Source organism: Barbus barbus, assembly GCF_936440315.1.
Source record: "Barbus barbus genome assembly, chromosome: 25".
In the NCBI taxonomy this organism is placed as follows: Eukaryota; Metazoa; Chordata; class Actinopteri; order Cypriniformes; family Cyprinidae; genus Barbus; species Barbus barbus.
In genome coordinates, this window is record NC_136753.1 from 5,808,082 (window position 1) to 5,834,634 (window position 26,553).

A 26,553-nucleotide genomic window follows, 5' to 3' on the forward strand; every position below is an offset into this window, starting at 1 on the left:
TCTCTTACTCAGTTTTCTACATGGATTGTCTAGAAACATCTTGATGCCTACTTTATTCCATCGGTGTGACTATAATACAAAATGCAAGCGTATTAAAGATTAAACAACGAAAGCAAACAAAACTCGATTCAGAACGTCGAGCGTAATGACGTCGCGTAATTGTTGCCGTGGCTACACGCGGAAGTTATAGTATGCACCTGTTACACATTCAAACAGGAAAAGGAACGAATCGATACTTATTTACTTGAACGAAGCAGCTTCGAGACAGTATTTTTAACTTGAGACGTCTTTTTTGGATTGTTTTTAAAAACCCCATCGACCTGAACCTTTATGGACAAATTAAAGAAAGTTTTGAGTGGCCAAGATGGCAATGACGACCTCAACGTACTGCAGGCAAGTTAGTTGCGTTTAACAGTTTAACGTTACTGCATTACACTTTTCAATGTTTTTTTAAGTCTTAATTATATCTAGAGAGTGATGGGGTATCGTTTAGACTTTTGCTACTTGTTTTGTTGCGTGCATGTGCTTACCCCACTCTCATTAGCATAAGCTTAATACCTGCCTGTTTATGAATATTGATTTAAATCTCTGTTTATGGTGAACATGAATATATAAATGCTGTTTTAGGCAGCGAATGAAGCATCAACACTGGGATGGGGCACGCGAGTCAAGGGATTCATCGCGTGTTTTGTGGTGGGCGTCTTGTGTTCAGTTTTGGTAAGACGAGTCCACGAATCGTTTTATATCGTTTTATTTTAATTGCACATACTAGTCAAACATCTACTCCTTCCTTACTTTTGTCAATCAGGGAACCTGCTTGCTTTGGGTGCCGAGGAGCGGACTCACACTCTTTGCAGTCTTTTACAGTTTAGGTAATATTGCTTCTCTTTTAAGGTGAGTCATGCAGTTTTATCTGTCCACCTCAGATATTATTTCACCCAAGGAGTGTCACTGGCTACATTGTTTATAATGGTTCACCATGTTTGCGTTGGCATGTGGTCAGTGACAAATACGGATGTATTTTTTTTGACAAATGAAAGTGACTTTAAAATGTCAATTGATATAAACACACTGAAAAAGCTATGTAGAAACAAATTTCACTCAGAAATTGCTAGTAAAGCTAACAAACAATTACAAAGAAACTGCAAATTACATTGAATTAAACCTGAAATACAATTAGTATTTTCTTGTAAAACATTAAATTAACCTTGCAGAGCCATGAAGTCGAAATATCTCATTTTTTATGTTTAATGTCTGAGAAACCATAAATCAGTTTTAATGGCTCAAAAAATAAAAACACATTGATACTCCAGAATTTTGTCTAATCGTATGAGAACTAAGTAAAAACAAAATGACAAGAAGAAATAATAATCAAAGATTATATATTATTATGCCTTTTCATGTAATATCCCCCCAAATATATATCAGAATTATTATTTTGGAGATTTAAAACATGTTCACCACAGATTAATGCATGTAACTAATTTTCTGTATGGATTGCAAATGGTAAAGCATTTGTGAATAAATGAATGGAAAAAAGAAATGTCACAGATTGACCCATGTGTAGCATCTGTGAGAATCTGTAAGTCAATCCTGAGGTCTTTTGGGTGTGGATTGTTTTCAGCACAATGTTCTTGATGGGTCCATTAAAGCAACTCAAGAAGATGTGTGACAAGACGAGAGCTCTGGCAACTGGCATTATGATTGTGAGAGCACACATGCATATACAGATATTCATAGACTAATGCACAGATAGATGCAGTGTCTCTAATAGACCTTTTTCTGTAAACCAAACATTTGTGTTTTTAAAGACATGCCTGGTGCTAACCTTCTGTGCTGCTTTTTGGGTAAGTGTGTTTCTTAATTGGCATGATTTTGTTTTGTTATGCTTATAAAATTGGTGTCATAATGTGTTATGTAACACAGTCTGTAAATTTGCATGTTTATTATGATAAGTAATTGTTTCCTTTATCTTTTTAATTTCTTTTTGTATTTAGTGGAAGAACAAAGGCCTTGCTCTGCTGTTCTGTGTCCTCCAGTTTTTGGCCTTTACATGGTAAGATACCAGCATAGTTACGTTCTTTTATATATGACTGTATAAATGTTGTAATTGTATATATGGAGTATATTGACAAACACACAAACATAAATGTATATTTAAAAATGAGTGAAAGTGAGAACAGCAGTGATAAAGACAATAAAAAAAAAAACCTTGAACTTTGAACTATGTAGTGCTGTAAGCGATATGTTTTCTTTTTAATGGACTGGCATTATTACCTGACAGATATCACTGTAATAGGCATCCTGAAATTTCACACCTGTGATAGCCCAGGGCTTTGTAAAGCTTTCAGAAGTTATTTTCTGCTTTCAGTGGGCTAACATATTCGAAGCAGGAATCTGAGAGTTGAAGCGGATCTTTGAATTTAAGCGCCAGAATGCTATTTTGCTGCTATTGATTTTGGCAGCACTGAGATGTTCTTCTGCCCTCTTTCTTGCTCCATCTCTGATTACAGTGGTCTCGGTGGGTGGAGTTTGGAAAGAGGGGATGTGTGTTATACAGTCGCTAAGTCTAGCAGAAGTTCAAGAATGGCACCTTTAAATCCATGCTAAACAAATCTAATATATTTTAATATATTAGTTAAATCAACCTTTCAATCACAGAACAAGAAACTCAAAGATGTTGTTTATTGATGTCTTCAAGAAGTTGATGCAAAAGTGCATGAAACAGGAAGAGTTATATCAGCAACAGTTGGGATTGTGACACATGGACAGTGTTTGTATAGTTTATCTACACTGAAGATATTTAACAGACATTCTTACCAAGAAGCTATACAAATAGGCCAATAGTGGCCCTGCTCTGGTATCTATAATAAAAAATACAAGTAATGCAGTGAATGCTGCTGTTATTCCATATTAAATTGTAATGACATCTTATTTATTGTGTGTGTGTGTGTGTGCATGTTTGTGGTTTATGAGGACACAAATTTGTATAATGACATGGGTATGACAGAGGTATTACAATATGAAGGTGGTTTATGAGGACACTGCCCATGTCCCCGTAATTCAAAAGGCTTAAAAAACATACTAAATGGTGTTTTTTTGAAAATCTAAAAATGCACAAAGTCTCCTGTGAGGGCTACGTTTAGGTGTAGGGTTGGTGTAGGGCAATAGCACACACAGTTTGTTCAGTATAAAAACCATTACGCCTATGGAGAGTCCCCATAAACCACAAAAACAACGTGTGTGTGTGTGTGTGTGAGTGAGAAACTCTGTTATGCTGACCAAATGTCCCCACAAGTATACTAAAACCTGAATTTGTCTACGCTATCTCACGACCAAATCGTGCATATTTTATGAGGTGGTTAATTAGTACGACCTCGCTCATGTGATTTTGTATGTTTTCTGTGAAGGGTAGCTTTAGGGGCAGGGTTAGGGGGTGGTCATTCCTACGAATTCCTACAAATTTGCCACCTCGTGAAATACTTGTTTTTTCACAAAACGTACAAATTAGAATATGTACAAATTGCCATGAGATCAGGTTGGAATTTTTTTTATATTGTGGAGACATTTTTTGCTCCCCATGAGGAAAGCAGCATATGAATCACGATGAATGGATTGATTTGATTTGATTGATTGAAATTGTACAAATGAATGTTATTTATGAGGGTTAAGGTTAGGAGGGAGTTAGGTTTAGGAGAGAATGTACTTTTACGGTATTAAAATCATGATGTCTATTGAAAGTTCCCATAAAACATAAGAGAATGTAGCTTACGATTTTTATTTATTTGTTTCTCTTATTTCACAGGTATAGCTTATCCTTCATTCCTTTTGCAAGGTGGGTTTCTTTATATTTTTGAAACCATACATTTTAAAAAATGCCGTTGATACAAATCGACAGTCATTTGCATAAATTAGCTAAGTGATATAGCAACATAAAAAAATTGCAGATCTCAAAGACTGTCACTGGACCAATTTAACTAATTATTTTATTGTAGTAGTTGCTTTTATTTATTAAATGTTTTTTTGCAATATTATCTATTATACAATATATACATGTATAATATACATGCCATTTCCATTTTGAAATATCAGTTTTGCAATTTAAGTGCCTATTGTGTGTAAAAATCCTCATAATTGCATTATAGACTAAAATCAAAACTGTCATTCTGTCACAGCCAAAAAAGACACTTTTAATCATCTCTTTTTTTGGCTTTGGCGTTTGTTTACCTTTGGCTGTTTGTTTTTATGTAGGGATGCGATTATTAAGTTGTTCTCTGCGTGCTTCAAGTGAGATGCCTCTACATTTGGCCTTGGCTGTCTCTCTGTGTGCTGCTTTGGCTCCAGCTTCGGTGCTGCCTTCAATGCCACTCATGTACCCACTTTGCAACCTGGCATAGACACCACACCACACCACAGGCTCCCCTTACTCTCCCCTACGGATGGACACTCTCTATCTGTGTGAACAAGCACACACAGACAAGTACTCTGTCTCTCACACACACACACGCACACCTGTGCTTTACATTCGAGTAGGAAAATATGAAGGATGAAACAATCTAATTAGGTAAATGGTCGAGTTTCAGACACTGCCCTGTAACTAGTGACATGTTTGGTGCAGCAAGATGGAGCAGCTTATTTTACGTTTAACTGCTGTGTAATTGCTTAATAATTCCTCCCTACATGCCTTCCTCTCTGCCGTCATCCAAGGATTACTTGAGGACTAGATTGGGTAGAAATGTAACCAGTGTTTGCAGTTTTTCTTTTCTTTTTTTTAGTATTTAGGTTTATTTCTTTTTTGCTAGAACAAGACCATTATGAAGGGCTTTCTAAATAATTGATCCAATTATATTTTAGTTCAGAAGTTATCTATTATAGGTAAGTAAACAGATGACGGAAATGTCTCGTTACTTATTGCTATCTTATTAGATAAGTCAAATATTAATCACTCGTTAGGGTGCCAATATATATCTTCATGGTCCATTTGTCTTCAAACAACACTATTTCTTTCTATTTAGGAGCAAAAATATGTGGCTTTTACTGATTGTCATATTTTCAAATCATCTCAGACACATTTTCTTTTAACGGTATTAATTTCAGAAATAACGGTGGTTTTCCTCGTTGTCTTTTTAAAATTGTTACTGTATGTCTGCTTACATATTTACTGCAGAGGTTCATTTTATTTATATGTATAAAAAAAAAATTGCATTCCAGAATAATTTTATCATGACTGAAATGGAAATGACAATTAATTGCCCATGTTTGTTTCATTATATAGATTTGCATTATTTCTATGAAAATAATTTATATCTGAGGTGTTTAAGAATTGTAATGCTGTATGGACATTATAACAACCGTTGCTATTAAACGTTATTCGATTTAATTTAGTCTGTTAATCAATTTTCCTTCTCTAATTCTAGTTTTATTTACATTTTCATGTGAGTGCATCGTATTGTAAATGAATAAGTGCTTACGTGCTGTCATTTAAGAATGAAGCCCTGTCCCACAATGCACCTGTGAGTCTCAATAAGACTGATGTGCGTAAGTCATCTCTGCTAGTGAAAGGTCAGGGAGGGTTGGTTTGCTGATGGGAGGATTGTCTGCTAATGAGACTCTTTTTTTGGGGTTTAAACTCTTTGAATCCTCTAATCTCCATGCGCGTGGCTCTGTGATTAGACCACCGGTCGCTGGATCGAGTTTCTGCTGCAGAGAACATCCAGTATTTGATTTCTGCTCCACATGGCTTCCACAATACTAAAGCTCTTTGACAGTATGCCCTTATTTACGCCCTCACATCTTGTGAATCAAAGTGGATGTTCTGATGTTTCATACCAGTCCGACTTCATTAAATGGGGTTTAATGCATCACGTAGGCCTATACAAATAACAGCTCCATCATTCATTTAAAAGGAACCATATCGATTTAGCCTTGTTTTATAGAGTTATAATGTAAATATATATCAGGTCATAGCAAATTGAGGCACATTTGTGTAAACCGAATGCTCTAATCTGTTTTAAGCTTTAAATATGGCTCAGTAACAAATAAGAAAGTTAAACTCTTAGTCTTTCCAATCAGTTATTGAAAAATAGCCTATTCTTACGTAAAAGTATGTATGTTATGAATAAAGCTAGCCTATCAGTATTTCCGTTTGACCAGAGCAAAACATTCGTTTTAATAAAAGGCACAAATATAGAGACTAGTTTTAAAAATCTGAAAGATACACATTCAGAAGGGTGCTTTGTGTTCTATCGTTTGATAATTGTAGTTAATTGAGTTTTTTTGACATTTGATTGATCTTTTTATATAAATAAAACGTATTTTTCTGCTGATAGTTTTAAGCCGCACAGAAAAAAATATAAAAATATCCAAATTACTTTTTCAAGAAATTAGAAACATAATAAACATAATATTTTTTTTAAGTGTTAGCCTAATTATTTTTAAATAACGTTACTTCACGTCGTTGATACATTTACAATTTTGATATATTTTACGCACACACACACACACAAAATTACGAGCTGTCCATGGTTCTGAAAAAGCAGAGGAACATCAGAAGTCATTTATATAAAAGAAATCCGGAGCGTGATTTTGCATCATGTTTTTCATTCCTTTGCTTGAGTTAAGGTAGTGTTTATTAGCCTATCATACGTTGATTGTTATGCCTGTAAGTTTCCTTTTGAACTTTCTGCCCAGTTTTTTCCTGTAATTTAAACATATTTCCTAAATATAAATGTTGAAAATGAACTTGAATGTAGAACATTAAAATGGGGTTTGAACTGAAAACAATGTGTTGTGAATGAATCACTTAATCGGAGAAGCCCACGTGACTGCAGGTCATAAGAACAGGTGGTCGCAGAGAGCTGAAGGTACAGATCAAACATACACACTGCCAGTATACTAAAGAGAGTCGTTTTCTTTTATGATTGAAGTCACCTAAAAGTTGTGTTAGGCACAGCGTTACGTCTAAATCTCCTCTCAAATTCTAGAGAGCTAAAGTTAAAGTCCAGTTATTTTGTAGGCTACTTGTCAAGCGCGTGTGAGATTTTCCCGTCACTCATGAAGGTGGAGGAAGAGCTGAGGAGCGACGGCGGCGGAGCGGTGACCGGTGCTCGGGGCAGCAACGACTGCTGCATCACCAGACTGCTGAGCGTCGTGGAGAGCGAGTTACAGGCCGGCCGAGAGAAGGGAGACCCCACTGAGAAACAGCTCAAAGTTACCCTGGAAGATCCCGAACTCTGGAGGAAATTCAAAGAAGTGACCAATGAGATGATTGTGACCAAGAACGGCAGGTGAGCCACCATCAACCTGATGCCAAAGTTGTAAAAGTATTTTGGTAAAGCAGCGGTGTTAATTAATTAATTCAGTTTTAATGTATTAATGAATACATTTGTTTTGCACAGACGCTGCTGGAAAACAGATTCGTGATGTTTACTCGAACTTAACGGATTTATTTTTCACAAATTACATTCAAGTAGATCAAAAGTTCTTATTGTTTATACAGTAAAGAACCCATGGTTATTATTATATAGTATTTAATTCGTTTTGTCAACAAAAAAAAGGGTTTTATGCGGTTTTTTAGTAATTGGTATAAAGAAGAAATAGTATGAAATTCGCGTCTTAAAGACATTTTTTAAAAGAGATTTTTTTTATCCCCAAAAAGTATTTGGACACTGACGTTATGATTCATCATAATGTGTTTGCATTATTTAACAAAATATCAAATCAAGTGGCTTTTATTTTAAACAAAATAACAAACAATCTTTAAGCAAAACACTTCTTTCAATTCTTTCAAAAATGGAAAACAAAAAGGTTTGCAGGTGCCAATGACATTCAAGCATTTTTAAATGTTATAGGTATGAACAACTTAAATGATAGGTATCTTAACTTTTAGGGGTCAGTGTAAAAATAAAATGGACTGTAATATTGCTTCTTGAGAGAACAGAAAAATGTCAATGTGATAGTTTGAATCTAATCTTTAAAAACAATTTTGTTAGTCTAATCCTTATGAAAATATTTATTAATTTGTCAGTTGTAGTTTTGGTGTTCATTTTTTAGAAGTGTTCTCATTAATAAAATCAAACTATGTCCCTGTGGTCCAGTTATCTCTCTGTTCTTCGATGAAAATGCCTTGGCATGCCTAGGCAGGTTGCTGGTATTGGCACATGGTGGTGTTTTCATGTTTTTTTGGAACAGGCAGATTAATTTAATTGAAAAGGCTTGTTGTGGTGTTATCGAGCTGAAGGGTGACTTGACCAACTCATTCAGTAGTTACAGGTCAGCTCTGCAGGTGGGTGTCCTTCCATTTGCAGCCCCTCTTAAACTTGTTCTCATCCATAAAAAATAATCATGTGGGGTGGGGGTGGGGGGTGGAAAATGACTAGCGTCCAAACTCTCGTGAAGTTCGTGCTTGTAGAGTTTTGGCAGGCAGTGTGAATCATTGTTGGGATAACTTTTTAATCATGTATGTGAGTGTGTGACAGTTTTTGGACAGATTGAATAAGATTGACAAGAGAGTTCTCCCAGAAATGTCAATTCAGTCATCATTTACTCATCCTCATGTCATTCCAAACCTGTATGACTTTGATTCTTCTTTATGGGAAATCCATGTCAGTTGAGTTCAAAACACCATTGGAAACCTTTGACTTTCGTTGTATGGACAAAAAATAAAGCACAAGATGTTTCAAAAGTTTGTTCCTACACTTATAAGATACTTTGAAAAATGTCTTGTTTTTTCAGAAGACAATGGTGTAGAACAGTGATACTCAAATCTGGCTCGCGAGATCCACTTTCCTACAGAGTTTAGCTCCAACCCTGATCAAACTCACCTACCTGTGATTTTCTAATAATCCTGAAGACATTGATTAGCATGCTCAGGGGTGTTTGATTAGGGTTAGAGCTAAACTCTGCAGGAAAGTGGATCTCGCGAGCCAGATTTGAGTATCCCTGGTGTAGAAGAACCATTTTGGGTTCTCCAAAGAACCTTTCAGTCCACCACTTTTAGTGTTTTATTCCACAAAAGGTCATTTATAGTGGAAAAATGTTCTTTAGATTTATTAAAATGTTGTTCATACTTATAAGATAAAATGTGGTTCTTTTAAGAACTGTTCACTGGAAGGTTCAAAATGGTTCTTCTGTGGCGTCGCTTTAAAAACCCCATTCTGAAGCTTTATTTTTGAGTGTGAAAGAATCTTTTATGCAATGGATGGTAAAGGTTCTTCATGGAACCATCAACAACAATGAAGAATCTCTATTTTAAGAGCATACAACTGGTTCAGAGATGCTTTTTACTCAGAAATAATTATCAAGAAACTACATGTTGAATTAAGTGGGAAATTTTGAAGTAGAAAGACTAAAATAGTATTTCCTTGAAAATAAACTCCAATAACCTTTGTTTTATTTACAGCTTTGAAAAAGCATTTTTTTGGAGATCCAGTGAGCATTATTCTGTCCTTTTGTAGGAGGATGTTTCCAGTCCTGAAGGTCAGCGTGACGGGTCTGGATCCCAATGCCATGTATTCGTTCCTGCTGGACTTCAGCCCTGCAGACGGGCACCGCTGGAAGTACGTGAACGGCGAGTGGGTCCCTGCAGGCAAACCTGAGCCTCACAGTCACAGCTGCGTCTACATCCACCCCGACTCGCCCAACTTCGGTGCCCACTGGATGAAGGCACCGGTGTCCTTCAACAAAGTCAAACTGACCAACAAACTCAACGGAGGCGGTCAGGTGCTGACACAAACAAGACACAAAGTTCCCACTGCACTTTCTTCGGTCGATTTCTCAACTAAATCATTCCCTGTAAAAAAATAAATAAATAAAGGCCCTCTGCACATTATGCACCTGTAACTCTCATGGTGTGTAAAGCCGTACATGACCCGTTCCGTAATCTTGAGTAGCCTCTCAGGGCTCTTGTGTGTCCAAACAGGCTTCTGTAGCTTTTAGGAGTCTTGGCCTGCCTTTAATCACCCTGTGCGCTGCCACGGGGAAATTTCAAGTGTGCATTTATACAATTAGTGCGCTCCTCTGCATCCACTTCACCTATGGAGCCCCTTTGTTCAGCAAGGACTGCATGTAAACAGGAATAAACAGCTCTTAATTGCCACTTTTCTCATTTAATGCACTTCCTGCCGTTCAGACAGAAAGTGGTCTACTTCAGCTAGCCATCCTGGCTTTCAGCGGGGCCGCTGCGAGGTGCTCCAGCCCGCTCCATTCGAGTATGACTCCGCCACCAAATTATTATTGGTATTTACATGACCCCTCCCCTGTGCCCTCCCCGCCACCCCATCCTCTTCTCCTCTATTCCTGTCTGTTCCCTATTTACCGGGGTTTTTAAACGCAGAGTTGGCAGCAGAGAGGACGATGAGCGAGAACCAGCTCTAAATTAAATAATTGCTGTGGTTAGTTGTACATTATGGTAATTACCTCTGTTTTTCTATGCAAAATTAATTTAGCCATCAGTCCTTAGATGTTCAAAAAGGCAACATATTAAAAAAGGCAGCGGGGAGAGAAAAGCACACAAAGCCCTTTATGTCCCTTGTAGCCATGCAGATGAGTACCTGCCCCTCATCAGTCATTGTAATTGATCAATTAGAGTAAAAAAAAAAAATGCTGCTTTTCTCTCTCGTTCCATTCGTCTGTTTCTCAGAATTCGGTTCATAGATTTATTCGTGCTTGATGTGGTCACTGCAGTCATCCAAAGAATTTTTTTCACACAGAAACAAAGACAATGCAGTATCTAAATGTAGACCGAACAATATACCGTATGGTGATACTGTCCAAATTTTCAGATGATAACTTGGAATGTTATGACAGAGTTCTAATCCCACTGTTTTATGACATATTGACAATTACAATTGATAAAATAGTCTACAATTATTATAGGATAGTAGGATAGTTCACCAAAAAATGTAAATCTTGTCATTATTTACTCACCCTCAAGTTGTCCAAAACCTATATGATGTTCTTTCAGTTGTTGAACACAAAAGAAGATATTTTAAAAAAATTATGGTAACCTAAGAGTTGATGGTAGCCATTGACTTCAATTGTATGGAAAAAATACTATGGAAGTCAATGGCTACCGACAGCTGTTTAGTTACCAACACTGCAAAAAAATGCTTTTGTTACTTAGATTTTTTTGGCTTGTTTCCAGTCAAATTTAAGTGAGTTTTTCCTTATAACAAGCAACATAATCTGCCAGTGGGGTAAGAAAAATAATCTTATTTCAAACAGAAAACAAGATTATTTTTCTTACTCCATTGGCAGATTATTTAGCTTGTTTCAAGCAAAAACTCACTTAATAAATATTAAATCTTTCTTGATTTTTAGACATTTTGGCTGGAAACGAGACAAAATATCTAAGTAAGAAAAGTATTTTTTGCAGTGAACATTCTTCAGAATATCTTCTTTTGTGTTCAGCATTTGTGTGAAGGCATACAGGTTTGGAACAACTTGAGGGTAAGTTAATGGTAACAGATTTTCATTATTGGGTGAACACAGCCATCAAATGAGTTTTAATTTTGCCATACAACTCTGCAAAATAGCCACCATTTATGTCAGGTAACTTTATACAAAGAAGTTGACATTAAAATTAGAATCTATAAAATTAGACATTAAACTATAATTGACATGAGCAGCAAATCAGCATATTAGAATGATTTCTGAATGAACATGGTGACACTGAAGACTGGAGTAATGATGCTGAAAATTCAACTTTACCATCACAGGAATAAATCACACTTTCAAATATATTAAATGCACATATTATATGTAAAATATGTGATATGCAATGTGTGTGTGGATTTATGGGCAACTCATAACTGGAAAATGAAATGTATTATTATAGCCATTTACAACAGATAAGGATTTCATTCTGTGTTGGTAATTCTTTTTTACATTCGGTTTTGCATCCTGTTTGATACCTTATTTTAAATTCACAAAATTAATTTAAAAATATATTCTAGTACAGTATGCAACTGGATTTTTAAAGTCGGTATGTTATATATCTTATAAAAGTAATCTTCTGTAAAAAAATATATATATATTTCTTTCTTTCCTTTTCTCTCCTCTGTTCTGTTTACCTGGTCCAGATCATGCTGAATTCTCTCCATAAGTACGAGCCTCAGATTCACATTGTTCGTGTAGGAGGCAGCCACAGGATGGTAACCAACATCTCTTTCACAGACACACAGTTCATCGCTGTAACGGCCTACCAGAATGAAGAGGTTAGAGCATCTTCACAAAACAGTTAGGTTAAACAAATCTAAAGAGAGAGTTCACCCAAAAATGAAAATTCGATAATTTAATAAAAAAACAGGCCACATTTCTTACTACTGTAGACCTTGAAAAATGTTGTTGTTGCTGCTCTTGTCCATGCAATGAAAGTAAATAATCAAGCTCCTAAAAGTAGTCTATACAACTTGTGCATTACAGTATCCTATATAAAAGTCTTCTGAAGTCATATGACACAAGAGCAAATCTTTCTTGGTAAACTGTACTCTTAAAATAAAGCTTGCTTATGTTTTGCTAAATCCAAAATATGACGACTATAAAATAGTTGATAAGATATTTTATCCTCACAATCCTTTTCTTCTTTTCACAGATAACTGCACTGAAGATAAAGCACAATCCGTTTGCCAAAGCTTTCCTCGATGCAAAGGAAAGGTACAATTCATTTAAATGGCATTAAACAACAAACACTGTCAGTGTCAGAAGATAAGTTTTCCCACCGAGTTAACAATGCGTATTTCAACTCATAATAATATCATAGCGGGCATTAGCGCTAGTCAAGCTTGCATGACTGTGCGAAATCAGCCGTGATTAGCCACCAATTATTAAACGTTTATGCTTTGAATCGAGTGAGTGTGTGAGTAAAGGAGCTTGTTGGAGAGGCAGTGTGAAGTGAGAGATTTTACACAATAATGCTGGTGAAATGAGTGCTAAATTATTGTACTCCAGTAAATATAGTCATAACTACACCAGAGCCGAGGTACAGCACTCCCCTGAAAAACTACTCAAGTTAGACTGTACAGTGTAAATTTAAACTATTAGAGTGAATCTCATGAACATGTTAAATTACTGCATATTTTAGGAACATAATATTTTGCATTATTAAATTATATTCATGACAATTGGAAAAAGAAAGATTCCATAATGATTTTTTTATTTAAATGAACAGAAATTAAAGGAATACTAATACTGTTTTGATATAAAACTTTCCCATTTAACTAATAAATAAATATATACTAATATATATATATATATATATATATATTTGAATTACAGAAAACATTTTCCGGGACAGTCCATACACCAGTGAAATATGAATAGTGAAATTGAAAGCGATATGTATTGATAAGAGTAAAAGTATAAGAGAGATTATGAAACATTTACCTGTGAAAGGATGTACATCCAATACAAACCTGACAGGTGTCACATGATTTGCCTAAAAATTATAGAAATAGTGGAAAAAAGTCAAAAACAGACTCGTGATAATCTAGGTAATCTTTGCATACATTATACCATTCAGTATGTTTAATACTTACATTAATGCATACATGCATTAAAAATAGTGACAGTAAAGATATTTGGATTGTTACTACAAAAAAAACAAACAGTTTTTAATTAATGCTGTTCTATTGAACTTTTTTCTATTCATCAAAGAATCCTGTGTAAAAAAAAAAAAAAAAGTAATTTTTCACAAAAATAAGCAACAAATCTGTTTTCAACAAATAGCAGTAAGAAATGTTTCTAAATCAGCATGTTAGAATGATTTCTGAAGGAACTTGTGACACTGAAAACTGGAGTAATGATGCTGTAAACTTGTTACATGAGCATAAAAGACTTCTTTGAAAAACATGAAAAAATCTTACCAATCCCAAACTCGAACAATAGTGTATGTGATTAATTTGTGTATTATTAACCATTAATACACATAAGAGTCTCATGCATGAAGCTTTTTCTCTCCATAGGAGCCATCCTAAGAATCATCTGGAACCTCCAGCTGAAAACCAGCATATGGGCATACCGCACTGTTAGTCATTCATTTTTCTGTTTACATAATCATTTTTATCTGATTTATAGGTGTACTTAAGAAATATTTACAGCATCGTGTTATGTGAATCATAGTGGTGTCTATTTGTTGGCTGCAGGCGGATGGTTCATATCAAATCCAGACACTCTGTGTTCTGCTAGTGGTGGTAACTTTCCGTACCCAGGAGGTTTACCGCTTACTCCCCACCATGGGTACAAACACTACCCAGGCCTGCATGGGCACCGAGCTGCCCCGTACCCTTCGCCCTACCTGCCCCGCCATCATCATCACCGTGGCCATAACTCAGGTAATTTAACAGGGTGCAGTTTAATCATGTCTATAATTACAATCGTGCTTTTTTTGTATAAAGACAGGGTTTCCCAAATGGGGGCTCAAGAAGGAAATGCAGGGGGTTTGTATGCTGATGAAAAGCTAATAATTAATAGAACTGAATTTTTGGTTCACGACAAAGGCTTCTTCTCACAAACTCTGTTTCTGCATGTGCTGTGAGTGTGCATTTGTGAACGCAGTGTGCACTGGATTCTCTTTTATATTCACTTTTGCATAATTTCCAACATTTTTGTGGATAGACGTTTACTGTATTTCACGAGCATGTCAACAAAATTAAAGCTTGAGGATTTAAAAATTTGAAATGGATCAATTTAAAACATAAGTATTATTGTAACTTGCGGTGTAAAATAAAATTATTGTTATAATTATCAAATAATATTTTTTTGTACTTTTTTGTAATTTACAACAGCAATATATTACTGTATATTCTTTTTTTTTTGTAAAACAATAAATGAAAACACTAAAAAAAGATTAAATATTTTATGCGTTTACTTTCACGGCATGCAACCATTAACAGTCATCATTGAACCATAAATATACAAATGTGTCTATAAATTATTGAAATATTATCTTAAAATCTTGGGGGTTACTTCCAAATATTTTGTGTTCAAAGGGCTTGGCTGACAAAAAAATTGGAACCCCTGTATTAAAGGAATAATTAATCTAAAAATCAAAATCACGTAATTGTTCACTCACTGTCATGTTTCAAACTTGTATGACTTTCCTCCTCCTGTATATAACAAGAGGAGAAATGTTTAAAAATGTATCCGTCATTAATTTCTGTATAATAAAAGTAAGGGGATCCATTCTCAAGCTCCAAATTGACAAATGTCTTGCATATCGTTTCACGTCAAGTTTTTCTAGTTGTCAGTTTTTTCTTTGTAAACTCACTTCGGTTCTCTCATTTTTCCTTGAAGTGTCTCTATCTGAGAATCTGAGTCCAGGTGCTGTGCAGATGTTCTCTGGTCAAGAGGGATGGACAGGTATGTCTCCTCCTGGTCCTGCTGCAATGCTGTCTATGCAACCTGCTCCAAGCTCACCTGGAGTCAGCAGGTCAGAGAGAAAACCGACTTTTAAGTCTTGCAAAATATGATAATATTTCCAACACTAAGGTGATGTAAATAAGCTCATGTGCTTTTCAGTCAGTATCCATGCCTGTGGACTGTGAGCAGTTGCACTGTATCATCCAGTCCTCCAGGGGGCATTGGGAGCGCCACACACAGCCAGGAGGAGCCCGCAGATGGAGGCTCCACCTCAACATCACCCTGCTCTTTACTGCAGGGCCACGGACCAGCCAGCTCTGAGGGTTGTGTAGATCAAGCCAATCACATTAGGGTAGGTGGGGTGAGCTGGCCTTCTGTCTCCACCCATTCATTTTGAGTGTTCTCATTTATTTGCCAAGAAAGAGGTGTACATGATCTTTGAAGATTATGAGTGTACAGCTGGTGCTGACGTGTCAGTGGTCCTGTCCCAAATGACGCTATCAGCCCTTTCTCTGAATCTACACTTAATAGCTTTTTTTCCTGTTGAACTCTACTGTCAGGAGTTCCTCCAGTAACCCCATCATAAGAAAAAGGTTGATGTACTTGATTTCCCTGGAGTAAACATTAGGATAATTGAGGCACCTACCAAATTGGGCTACCAAAAAACAAAAGGGTTCTGCCAGACTGGAATTCTAAGGATCCTAAAAGAAAGACAAATGGTCTCTGTAAGAAACAAAGAAGCATAGTTCATAAGATCACATATCTAGACAGGGCCATCTTTTATCTTTTATGGTAGAAAAAGGGAAACATTTTGTGCATTCAGTGTTGTAAACGTCGTAATATCGTAATTTGGTATATTACAAGTCATTGCAATGGATCTGAGCACAGCTTTTGTGTGAATGTTGTCGTCAAAGTCACAGCAGCACAGAGGTCATGGGTTCAATTCACAAGAGACGTGATTAAACAGCGATTATGCTACGGGGCCGTTGAATGCTTGAATCTGATTGGCTGACGAACGTTCTAAGGAAACGCACTCGACCGCTTTACACTTCCGTATCACTTCGCCAAATGATTGTCTTACAACAACAATACAACCAAAACCAACAAGACACTGGCCAAATTCACAGATCATTTCCATGGTTTGCCACAAAATTACGTTTTATTATGTACGTAAAGCACATACTCTGTCTGTGAGGGAGAGAGAGCGGGAGAAATACAGTTACACGCATAAAAACATACGCGCTAATATTGTTAGTGCTGCTCTGACGATAGTTTAGCAACTTAAAAGTGCATGACATTTCTCACAAGCGAAGCGAGGTAACAACGGCACTGTTTGTGAGGAAAATGAACTTAAAGTTTCACTAATAGGGACGCTGCTGCCGAACACTTGAGAGAGACTCAGAGGTAACGTTAGTCTCTCATAACTCAGTTATTATCTGCATTAGTCTGCTATCAACGGCTCAAGCCTCAGTTTCTAAAATTAAGTTTTGGAATTAGCATCGGAGGCGATGGATGAGATGCGGAAGAAATAATCCTACTCACAATAGCGATTTATTAAATACAAAAACCGGACAAAGCCCTTGAAATAGATCATCTGATTTTAGTTTGTGCCTGCTAAAAAAAACAATAGAAGCCCAATAGAAACCATCACAGAAATTCCAGTGGTTTCCATTAAAATACCATTAGCTTTTTCCAGTAAAACCATTACAATGTTCCTTTTTGTAGTGTGTTTTGGGCATTTTTCCAATAGGATTTAACATCCCACCAATAGAATCCATTATATACCAGTAGACACCATTATAGTTTCCATTAAAACCAATACAATTCCCATTATAATCATTAAATCCATTACATTTTCTATTGTTTTTTTCAGCAGGGTAAACCAAGGCTGCATTTATTTGATGAAAAATACAGTAAAAACGCTATATTATTTTAATTAACTGTTTTCTATTGTAATATATTTTAAAATCTAATTTATTCCTGTGATGGTAAAGCTGTATTTTCAGCATCATTACTCCAGTCTTCAGTGTCACATGATACTTTAGAAATCATTCTAATATACTGATTTGCTGCTCAAGAAACATGATTATCATCAATGTTGAAAACCCAATTGCGTTTTTCATGGAAATGGTGATATATTTTTTCAGGATTCTTTGATAAATACAAAGTACAAAAGAACAGCATTTAATTAAAATAGAAATCCTTTTTTAACATTATAAATGCTGTTACTATTTACTGACCCCAAACTTTTGAAGGGTATTGTACATGTAACAGAAACTGGTTATCTTCAGTGTTGGGTAAGTTACTAAAAAAAAGTTACCAATTACTAGAAATTACTTCTTTCTTCTAGTCAAACACACCTGAACAAGCTAATCAAGGTCTTCAAGATCAGTAGAAAGCTACAGGCAGGTGTGTTTGATTAGGGTTGGAGCTAAACTCTGCAGGACAGTGGCCCTCCAGGACCGAAGTTGCCCATACCTCATCTTGAATGTCTTCCCTGATGTCTATTACTAAATTAAGTCATGTCGAAAACAAATATTCTCTGATAAAATAATCCGTATGAAACCAACTAGTAGCGTGTTATACCCAACTCTGGTTATCTATCTTACATTCTTATTTCTTTTCACAGTCTGTTTTTGTACATTTGTACAGTCTGGTCAAAAGTTCAAAGCTGTTATCTGCACACAGAACATCTGACTGGAGTGACTCTTAATACAACTACAACTGTGGTAAAACTCTACAACTAGGCCCCAGCATAAATGATTAGTTAGTCAATTAAACCACTTTGGCTTGTGGAACAAGGCAGTGTTTTGGCAGGCACAGTGATTTCGCTCTTACCTGGACTTTTTACCTCCACAACAGCAAACCCATTCATTCACAATCTCTTTTTCTGTCTCTCTCTCTCTCACACACACACATTCATTGCATTCACACTTTCACAGGCAGAAACACAAACACATTACAGTTGCATTCACACAACTACACACAGCTCTGCTTCCTCCAAAAGCCGCAGTTTTAAAACGCTGCATAAAGAGAAGACAATTATTCCCCCATCATATTTTTCCGCTCTTGAAAATGTTATTTTAATCGTGCCTGTGGAGTGGACCACTCTGTTGTTTTCACATGAGTGTAAAAAATAATGACGGCTGTCCAGTGAATGGGGCCTTGGCATGTTTAGGCAACTATGGGCATGCAGCAGACTCACACACACACACACACACCTAACAGTCACATACACAGTCTCTAAACAGCTTCAGAAAAGACCAAGAAAATGTTCTGAATTTTCTTAATCCCCTGATCTCTTATATTTTCATATTCTATTTCTCTTATATTTTCATATTAGCCCTTGTTTTTGGTATGCAATGAAATCGTATTTTAAGACTTTTAAAAATGTCAAAAATAGAAAAAAAAAAAATTAGAGCAACCAAATTCCACAGCTGATATTCGACCCCAAAGACCTAAAATAAATAACTAGCACTTAATATGAGAGAATTTAAACTTAATATGTGAAAAGTGACTACAATAGTCTTGAACCTGACTGCTAGTGCACTATGTACCTGACATGTTTGATTAAAAAAAAGACAAGAACTTATGTACAAGACAGTACTTGTATTGTTGTGCCATTTTTTTAAAGGACAGTTCACCCAAAAAGTTGAAAAGTACTTACCCTCAAGTCATTCTAAATTTTAGTTTTTTTTTTCTCCATCCAATGGTGTACCAATATTCTTCAAAATATCTTCTTTTGGTTTTTGCAGAAAAAAAGTCAGTCATACAGGCTTGGAATAACATGAGGTAGAGTAAATAACAGAATTTCGAATTTTTTTTTTTTTTTTTTTTTTGGGGGTGATCTGTTCCTTTAATAAGAAACATTTAAAATATAAAACGTTCTGTTAGAGGACACAAAAGAATGTTTTCATATTAATGTAGCTAAAGGACTCCAGTGTCACTGTATTTGTTATTTGTAATCATATTGCTCTTAAATCACATTGGAAGCCCTAACTTGCCATAAAACCTGTTTAAATGTACCATTCTTTCATATTGATATGAACGATATATTGCTAATAAAGTCTGAGTTTCATCATCTGTTAGTTGCCGCCTAGATACAGTGACTCAATGTCCATGTCATAATCTTTCCTGGGGGGCTCCTCTGGGCTGGAGAACTCCTCTCCAAGCATCCTCCACCACGGGAGACGCATGCTCTGCATCAAGGCATTGTGGGATTGACGGGCGCGTGTGGCCACAGGGCAGGAGCGGCTCAGGAACAGATTCACATCCTCCGCTTTGGCATCCTTCAGTGACGGCGCATCTAAAGTGAAAAAGAGTGATTGTAGATCGGTGGTTCTCAGTGTCCACAATAATATTCAGATGCTCCATAATATTTCCAGTTGTTCACGATTTACTGAATAAGGATTTAAAAAAAAAAGAAAAATTCTCGATTTCTACTCGATAGTTTTTGGGTTTGGTATAACTACAAAGAGGAATATTCATTTAAACATGCACATGGAGTTATTAGGGTAACTAAAGGATTTTTAAAAGTCAAATAAGACCGGCACAAATCAAATTAATGTCAATGTCTATGGTAACATTAAAATAAAAACAGTAAAATGACTATAAAAAGCATGATTTACTGTTCAGATAGAGGTTTTCACAAAAAAGGTTTACTTCACATTTCAAACTTTAAACCAATTTTAAGGAAAGCAATGACTCAAAAGTATCAATTACTACATTATTTTAAGCAATTATCAATTACTATATTTAATAACAATATAACTTAGTGTCTTAATTGTTTTGATTTTTATAATGCATTAGCTTCTTGTCGAACCATCGGTTCACATTTACAAGTGCATGTTTGCTGCATAAAACATGGGTCACTTTTCTATGGAAGCCTGTTTCCGCCACTGAATAAAACATAAAAACAAGGTAATCACGACTTTTTATCTCATAATCCTGACTTTTTTCTCAGAACTGCAAGATATAACCTCGCAATTGCAAGATAAAAAAGACAGCATTGCATTATAAACTTGCAGTTGTAAGAAATGAAGTCAGAAATGCAAGATTTAAAAATGTGTGACACGTGCAATATAGAGGTAACTTATTGCACCAGATACATAATTATGCAAATGTCGCCACATCTGAAATCAGGCCTGCACAGTTACAGTAGAAGCTTTTGCGCTCACATACAGTATTTGGATGGGTTTCGGGCTTTAAGCTTTGCAGAACTCCTGGAATCACACTTCAGATCAGTAGATCAGCTATAGATTTATGTATGTACTTAGTAAAAGCTCCAAGTCTGTGTTGATCTGTGCAAGCAGAGCCTGTCTGTGCTGCTCGCGCGTTCGATCGGATGCTCTGTTGATCAGGTGCTGGTGCAGGAGACGCTGGGCTCTCTGATGGAGCTCCACACTGCCCTCTGCTGACGTCACTGATGACTGCACAACAGAAAAAAAACACCATTTAGAAAAGAAACTTTTAAAATGAACATTTTATAAATGAGAATATGGTTGAATACAGCTTAATTGATGCTTTAACCCCAAGGCATAAAATACCAAGAGAACAGAAGATTTAATTTCTTTAAGGTGACTCACAGGATGTAGAGAGATATGCTCCTGTATGTGTTGCTTGAGCTCCGTTCTTCTACTGTCAGTCAGTCCTTTGGGTCCTTTTAACGGCGTGAGAATACTTTGTGCTCTACGATGTTTTAAAAACTGCAGAATCTGACAAATAAGAACATGAGCACATAAATGGTCAGAGAATAACCTCTAACGTATTAAAATGACAAGTGTACAATGTTCATTTATTATTTTCATATATGTAACGAAGTCTATGGTTATTGTAGTTAACTTAAACTGAAACCATAAAAAATATTTATGCTACTTGAAATAAACAAATCTTGAATAAAATATCAAATAAATGAATAAGCTTTTTATTTTAGCTAATTGCCAAGGTAACATTGCTCATTTTTGTTAAAACTGAACTAAAAATAAAAACTACAAAGACAAATTTTAAAAATATTATTACACATCGCTGTGGAATACTCTATTCTGATTGGTCAGTCACCACATTCCGAGGTATGTTATTTCCCAATAACAACTCGTAAAAACTAATAACACAGGCTCATCCGGGTAACTCATTTTGGGCTTTATTCTGCGATAACAACCGGCTGGATGTACATTATCCCTTACTTAATAATAATAATAAAATGAATTAAATATAAAAACTACTAAAACTTTTTTTTTAATTGAAATGAAAATGGAAAAACTCATTCAAAATATTAGGAAAAACTATAAAAGCATCTGAACTTTTCCTGTAGCTCAAATAGTAGAGCATGGCGCTAGCAACACCAAGGTCATGGGTTCGATTCCCAGGGAAAGTAAAAGCTGATAAAATGTAAAAACTGTAACTTGAATGCAATGTAAGTCGCTTTGGATAAAAGCATCTGTTAAATACATAAATGTGAACGATAATAAAACAACAGTGACAGAGTCTGAGCTTCTTACACTGTAAAACACCTGTCCTTTAGTCATATTAGCTGTACACTCACGGCTCTCTGTAGAGTGACAGCAGCTCTGTGCTGTCTGAGAATGTATCTGTGCTGCTGGAAGTTGCGTCTCTCTCTGTGTCCTCTCCACACTCTCTGAATCAGCACGGCTGCCTTGTTCTCCAGCTCCCCCAGGTATCTCTCCACCTGGGCTGAGAGAAGACATTATATCAGTTAAAGACCTCACAAAATTGTCTGACATGCAGTCTCATTTCATTTGGTGACTTGCTTGGGGGAATTATTGCTTCGAATCTTATTCTGTTACAGCTGTACGTCACTAAGTAATACATTTGCATAATGTCTGCCCATGGCTTTAATTCACGCTGTACGCTGTAGACCAATCACAAAGGACTGCGCCATCTGACCAATCACAGCAGCGAGTGCTCACGGAAAGGAGGGGTTTAGAGAGACTGATTCTTCGAACTCTTTCATACGAGTCGTTTAGGAATCATTTAGAAATGGGGTCAAATTAAAACAATTTTTTGAGAAAACTAAAGTGTTGTTTGACCTTGGATGCATGTAAACCTGTTTTAGGAGACTCATAAAACAATATTAGCAACCTTAAAAATAACCCTGATACGCACAACAAGGTTACTGTTTGATTTTGTGTTTGTTACCAGCTGGTAGTATCTCCATCAGATGAAGCTGGTGTTGGCGGAACTGTCTCATGGCTCTCTGTCTTCGCAGACATACTTGATGACGTAATTCTTCTTCTGCACGTTGTCTCTCGGTGTGTTCCTGTTGTCGTCTGCGCTTTTCCCTATCGCACAAAGAGAAATCTCATTTACCATATATAGTGTCCCTAAATTGTAAATTTCTTAATTTCATAGAGGGACTGACTGAATCGTTTTCTTACCTGAAGCTGCGCTGTAATGTGCTGACCGCTCTGGGGAGTTTCCTCAGTCTTTTTCTGGTCTGATGGGCTTTCCAGGCTGCCTGGATAATACAAGCTGCTCGCACATACTCCTCAGAGGACTCCTTCATTTATATACAGTGTGTAGGGTAAAGAAATACATAATAAACAAAAAGAATACAAGAAAACAGCCAGTATATGATCATATATTACAAGTTTTTAATGAAAGAAAGAAACCTTAACGAAATGGTTCATCCAAAAATGAACATTTGCAGAAAATGTACTCTCCCTCAGGCCTTCCAAGATGTAGATCACTTGCTCTCCAATAGCTGCAAACTAATCAATTAAGATCATTTTCACTTCAAAGCGTTGTTTGCAAATCTTCTATGCATAAAACAGTTCTATACGAATATGTCAGACTTTAATGTGAGATGACAACAGGGGATTTTCATTGGATTTTCATTTCATTGGATTTTCATTCCGTTGTTATGGATAAAGTTTTTTAAAGCCTTAATGATGGATTTGTTTATTACAAGCACACAGATTTTTGCTTCTTTTTTTGATTTCTTGTGGATTATTATGATGTTTTTATTAGCTGTTTGGACTCTCATTCTGACGGCACCCATTCACTGCAGAGGATCCACTGGTGAACAAGTCCCATATTGCTATTTTGGATTTCTTCATATCTGTTCTGATGAAGAAACAAACTCCTCTACATCTTGGATGGCCTGAAGAGGAGTACATTTTAAGCAGATTTTCATTTTTGGGAGAACTTTTCCTTTAACTATCATCATAAGTGGATTTGAAGGACAAAATAAAATGCTACCAAATGTAAAATATGTCTACATTATGGCATATAGCAGACACTTTGAGCTGGTGGCCACTGACCTTAGTGTCTCTCCATGGCACGTCTGACCGCAAGTGATCAATAAGCTGATCCAGTACAGAGTCGAAGCCTTTACCACGCCAGTCTTTCACAGCCAAATCAGCCAAACCTGCAGGACCAAACATTGGAAGACTGGTCTAAACACTCAGCAATTAAAACTTGAAGATGCTCTGAGATCTAAAGAGTGTGACTGTACCTCTGTATCGCCTGTGAATGAGCTGATGGGTTGAGCTGCTGTGGTCCATAATTAGAACAAGGGTCTTTACAGCTGCTCTGCCAATCACAGGATTTGAGCTACTGGACATTTTATACACAATATCATCCATTATGTCAGTCAGAGCCCTGGTTCCCATCTCAGCTACAACAGCACTGCAGAAACAAAGGGAGAAATATTTGAGGTATTTGGATGAGAAGCAGTTACATGGATAAATACTGTTTTATGGACCAGGTGGCTTTCTGTTGTACCCGTTTGCTCTGAAGTTATTGTTCCACATGGTGACAGTAACAATGGAGACTTCATCTTCTTCACAGATTTGGATGTTCTCAAAATGTTTAGATCTCAGTACTGAGAAGAGAATGTTAAAAACATCAGTTTCATTTCAGTTCAAGCTAAAAATCCATCTCTAAACACATCTTGCGATGGTTAGTTTGCTAAATTTATGGAAGAAGTTGTTTACCATGATGAATAAGATGTGTATGAGTCCTGAGGAGCCAGCCAATCGAATCAAAGACTTTTCTAAATAAACGAATCATCTCATTATGTGCCTTGTCCTGTTAAAAAGAGAAATGAAATGATCTGGTTGGTTACTACTCAGCTAATAAAATTATGTCATTAGAACTTTTTGCTAACATTCCCATTTATGAATGAGCTCTTAAAGTTCAAAACATGCTTTTTTTTTGTTTGAATGTAAGTGAAACATGAAAGGAATGCTTATTATTTTCAAACATCATTTTTTAAAGTTCCTTCTGAAACAAATAGTATGTTAGACACACAGTCAAGGTTCCATGAATGATATATAATGTAAATAACATTAAGACTGGATAACTTTGAACGAATATTCTATTATACCCACTGGAAGAACATAACTTTCAGAGAACCTTGCCAGAACATTTGCCAAAGTTCTGAGAGTTTTTCCTGCTAGCTGGGTATATTGTATGCTGTCTCTTGTAATCAAAATCTAGCAATTGTTATCAAAAGTCAGATAAGAGAGAACTAGTTAGAAACAATGACAGGTGTTTAAGATTTGTATCACTCTGAAAGGGTTTATTTTGCATTAATAATCAGCTGACTGTACAATAAATAACCCAAACCTTCCTACTTGATGTTTTCTGTGATTCAGGAGACTGTAATATCTTACCTGCAAAGCTCTGTTCATTAGACGGTCTGCAAGAAAAAGAAGGCTTTCCACCACAGAAGGCAGAAATTCATGACTAAACACCTCGTCTCTGAAAGCACCCAGACCCACACAGCATGCGCTAGTTGGACAGAAACACACTTTAAATCTCTGAGACTGCAAATGACAATAGTACTCAGCATGTATTTATATTTGAATACCTGAGGAGGTCTGCCATCTGTGTCAGAACAGCATAGCCGCCGTGAATCTTGGCTGGACTGAAGCTCAGGGAAGAGGAGCAGAACTGCAGCACACCATGAGAGTAAAGACTCTGTTTACATGCCTCCAGATCCCTCTGATCTCCTAAAGACTTCCTGCCTACAAGATCTGTTCATGAGAGGTGTTTGAAAGGAGTTCATTCATGTAGGAGATACATAGTTGCGTTCTAGGATAGCTGACATGTAACGTACTTAATCCAAAACTATTTCAAACAACATTTTATAATTATAGTAAAATGAATGTACATGCAGTTTTATGAGCTTATATGAACTGAGAGGTTATATTCTGTATAGCATTTGTCACACCGCATGACTATTTGGGTGAACTGCAAAAACAAAAACGAACGTTAACAGCTTTAAATAAACGAAATTCTACAGTGATATATGTAGTAAAAGACAGGATTTTCGTTATCTTTACCTTTTAATTTTGAAAGCACGTCGTTAACCTTATTTTCAGATTTTTCTCGGGTGTCTGCGACCAGATCCCTCAGTTCTGGGCTCATTTTATCTCCTGATGGACCCATTGCACTCACCGGCTCGGACAAACGTGTTAGATTTCATATATAAAAACCCATGTCGAATGTCAAGAGTTTAGTTGGTTTATTACTTCTCATATCTTGGATGAAGATGTAGCTTCCATGATCGTTCTGGTCAAGAAAAGCGACAAAAACAGACAAGAGCCAGTTCGGTTTCTACGGTAACCTGACGTCATCACACTGCGACCCGTACATCGTGTTGATATTTTTTTTTTCTTTACACACATGATGTTGTATTATAACAATAATCGGCATTTTCATATTCAAGATTTGTATTTGTCTCACACACAATTATACAGAGTATAACCAGCAGTGAAATGTAAGTCAGGTCCGCTCCAAGTACAGTGCAATTATAAAGTATACAAAACACCGAATGTACATAAATATTAAGAAAAAGTAGAAAAAAATAAAAGATAAAAATATAAATGTGCAGGTCAGTATGTTGTTGACTTAAATAATAATATAAGAAAGAATGTGCAAAAAAGTTGTACAGGGTATCCATACCACACTGAGATGCACTGAGTCAATACACTTTCTATGGTCCCTGAATAGAAAGTTTTCAGGATTGCTGGTGAGACCCTGAATTTCCTCAGCTGTCGCAGATGGTACAGTCTTTGCCTGGCTTTCTTAACCTGTGTTTGGATGTGTGTAGTCCAAGTCAGGTTCTCTGAGATGTTTACACCGAGGTACTTGAAGCTACTCATCCTTGGTGTAAACATCATATCTGTTCATATTTCTGACTTACTGTTGTGCATTTATGCCAACCAAATG

The 26,553-nt window shown here is 36.3% G+C and overlaps 3 protein-coding genes across 5 annotated transcripts; 2 read left to right on the forward strand and 1 right to left on the reverse strand.

Annotated features, from left to right (window-relative positions):
- The first annotated feature begins 147 nt into the window (after window positions 1–147).
- LOC306845487 (vesicle transport protein SFT2B-like) lies at window positions 148–7,544 on the forward strand. 2 transcript variants are annotated; one of them, XM_079378331.1, is made up of 8 exons: window positions 148–393; window positions 628–717; window positions 809–894; window positions 1,625–1,706; window positions 1,812–1,847; window positions 1,998–2,056; window positions 3,806–3,835; window positions 4,252–7,544. In XM_079378331.1, the coding sequence occupies exons 1-8, from the start codon at window positions 331–333 to the stop codon at window positions 4,289–4,291; spliced, it is 486 nt and encodes a 161-aa protein (XP_079234457.1). In that variant the 5' UTR covers window positions 148–330; the 3' UTR covers window positions 4,292–7,544. The 2 variants fall into 2 exon arrangements, with proteins under 2 accessions (XP_079234457.1, XP_079234458.1); XM_079378332.1 differs by having other exon boundaries at window positions 217–397; window positions 632–717.
- Window positions 7,054–15,754, forward strand: tbx19 (T-box transcription factor 19; the record flags this gene model as incomplete). Its single annotated transcript, XM_079378333.1, has 8 exons — window positions 7,054–7,286; window positions 9,456–9,720; window positions 12,081–12,215; window positions 12,593–12,654; window positions 13,962–14,023; window positions 14,142–14,330; window positions 15,292–15,427; window positions 15,517–15,754. 8 exons carry the CDS (start codon window positions 7,054–7,056, stop codon window positions 15,752–15,754), a joined length of 1,320 nt encoding a protein of 439 aa, XP_079234459.1.
- A 3,442-nt stretch (window positions 15,755–19,196) lies between these two features.
- Window positions 19,197–25,966, reverse strand: iqcb1 (IQ motif containing B1). 2 transcript variants are annotated; one of them, XM_079377223.1, is made up of 13 exons: window positions 25,665–25,966; window positions 25,190–25,355; window positions 24,993–25,110; window positions 24,312–24,405; window positions 24,100–24,199; window positions 23,831–24,003; window positions 23,637–23,743; window positions 22,752–22,873; window positions 22,513–22,655; window positions 21,899–22,047; window positions 20,943–21,071; window positions 20,630–20,786; window positions 19,197–19,663 (listed from the first exon to the last, which is right to left on the reverse strand). In XM_079377223.1, exons 1-13 carry the CDS (start codon window positions 25,768–25,770, stop codon window positions 19,443–19,445), a joined length of 1,785 nt encoding a protein of 594 aa, XP_079233349.1. In that variant the 5' UTR covers window positions 25,771–25,966; the 3' UTR covers window positions 19,197–19,442. The 2 variants fall into 2 exon arrangements, with proteins under 2 accessions (XP_079233349.1, XP_079233350.1); XM_079377224.1 differs by having other exon boundaries at window positions 25,190–25,346; window positions 25,665–25,959.
- Between the last annotated feature and the right edge of the window lie 587 nt (window positions 25,967–26,553).

Coding starts and splice junctions, on each gene's coding strand:
- LOC306845487 (XM_079378331.1), top strand. CDS start 331: ATGGACAAATTAAAGAAAGTTTTGAGTGGCCAAGATGGCAATGACGAC. Junction 718..808: donor GCGTCTTGTGTTCAGTTTTG/GTAAGACGAGTC, acceptor TTTGTCAATCAG/GGAACCTGCTTGCTTTGGGT. Junction 1,707..1,811: donor TGGCAACTGGCATTATGATT/GTGAGAGCACAC, acceptor GTGTTTTTAAAG/ACATGCCTGGTGCTAACCTT.
- iqcb1 (XM_079377223.1), bottom strand. CDS start 25,770: ATGGGTCCATCAGGAGATAAAATGAGCCCAGAACTGAGGGATCTGGTC. Junction 22,048..22,512: donor GATGGAGATACTACCAGCTG/GTAACAAACACA, acceptor GTCTTCTCTCAG/CCCAGGTGGAGAGATACCTG. Junction 21,072..21,898: donor CTGTCACTCTACAGAGAGCC/GTGAGTGTACAG, acceptor CTTATTTGTCAG/ATTCTGCAGTTTTTAAAACA.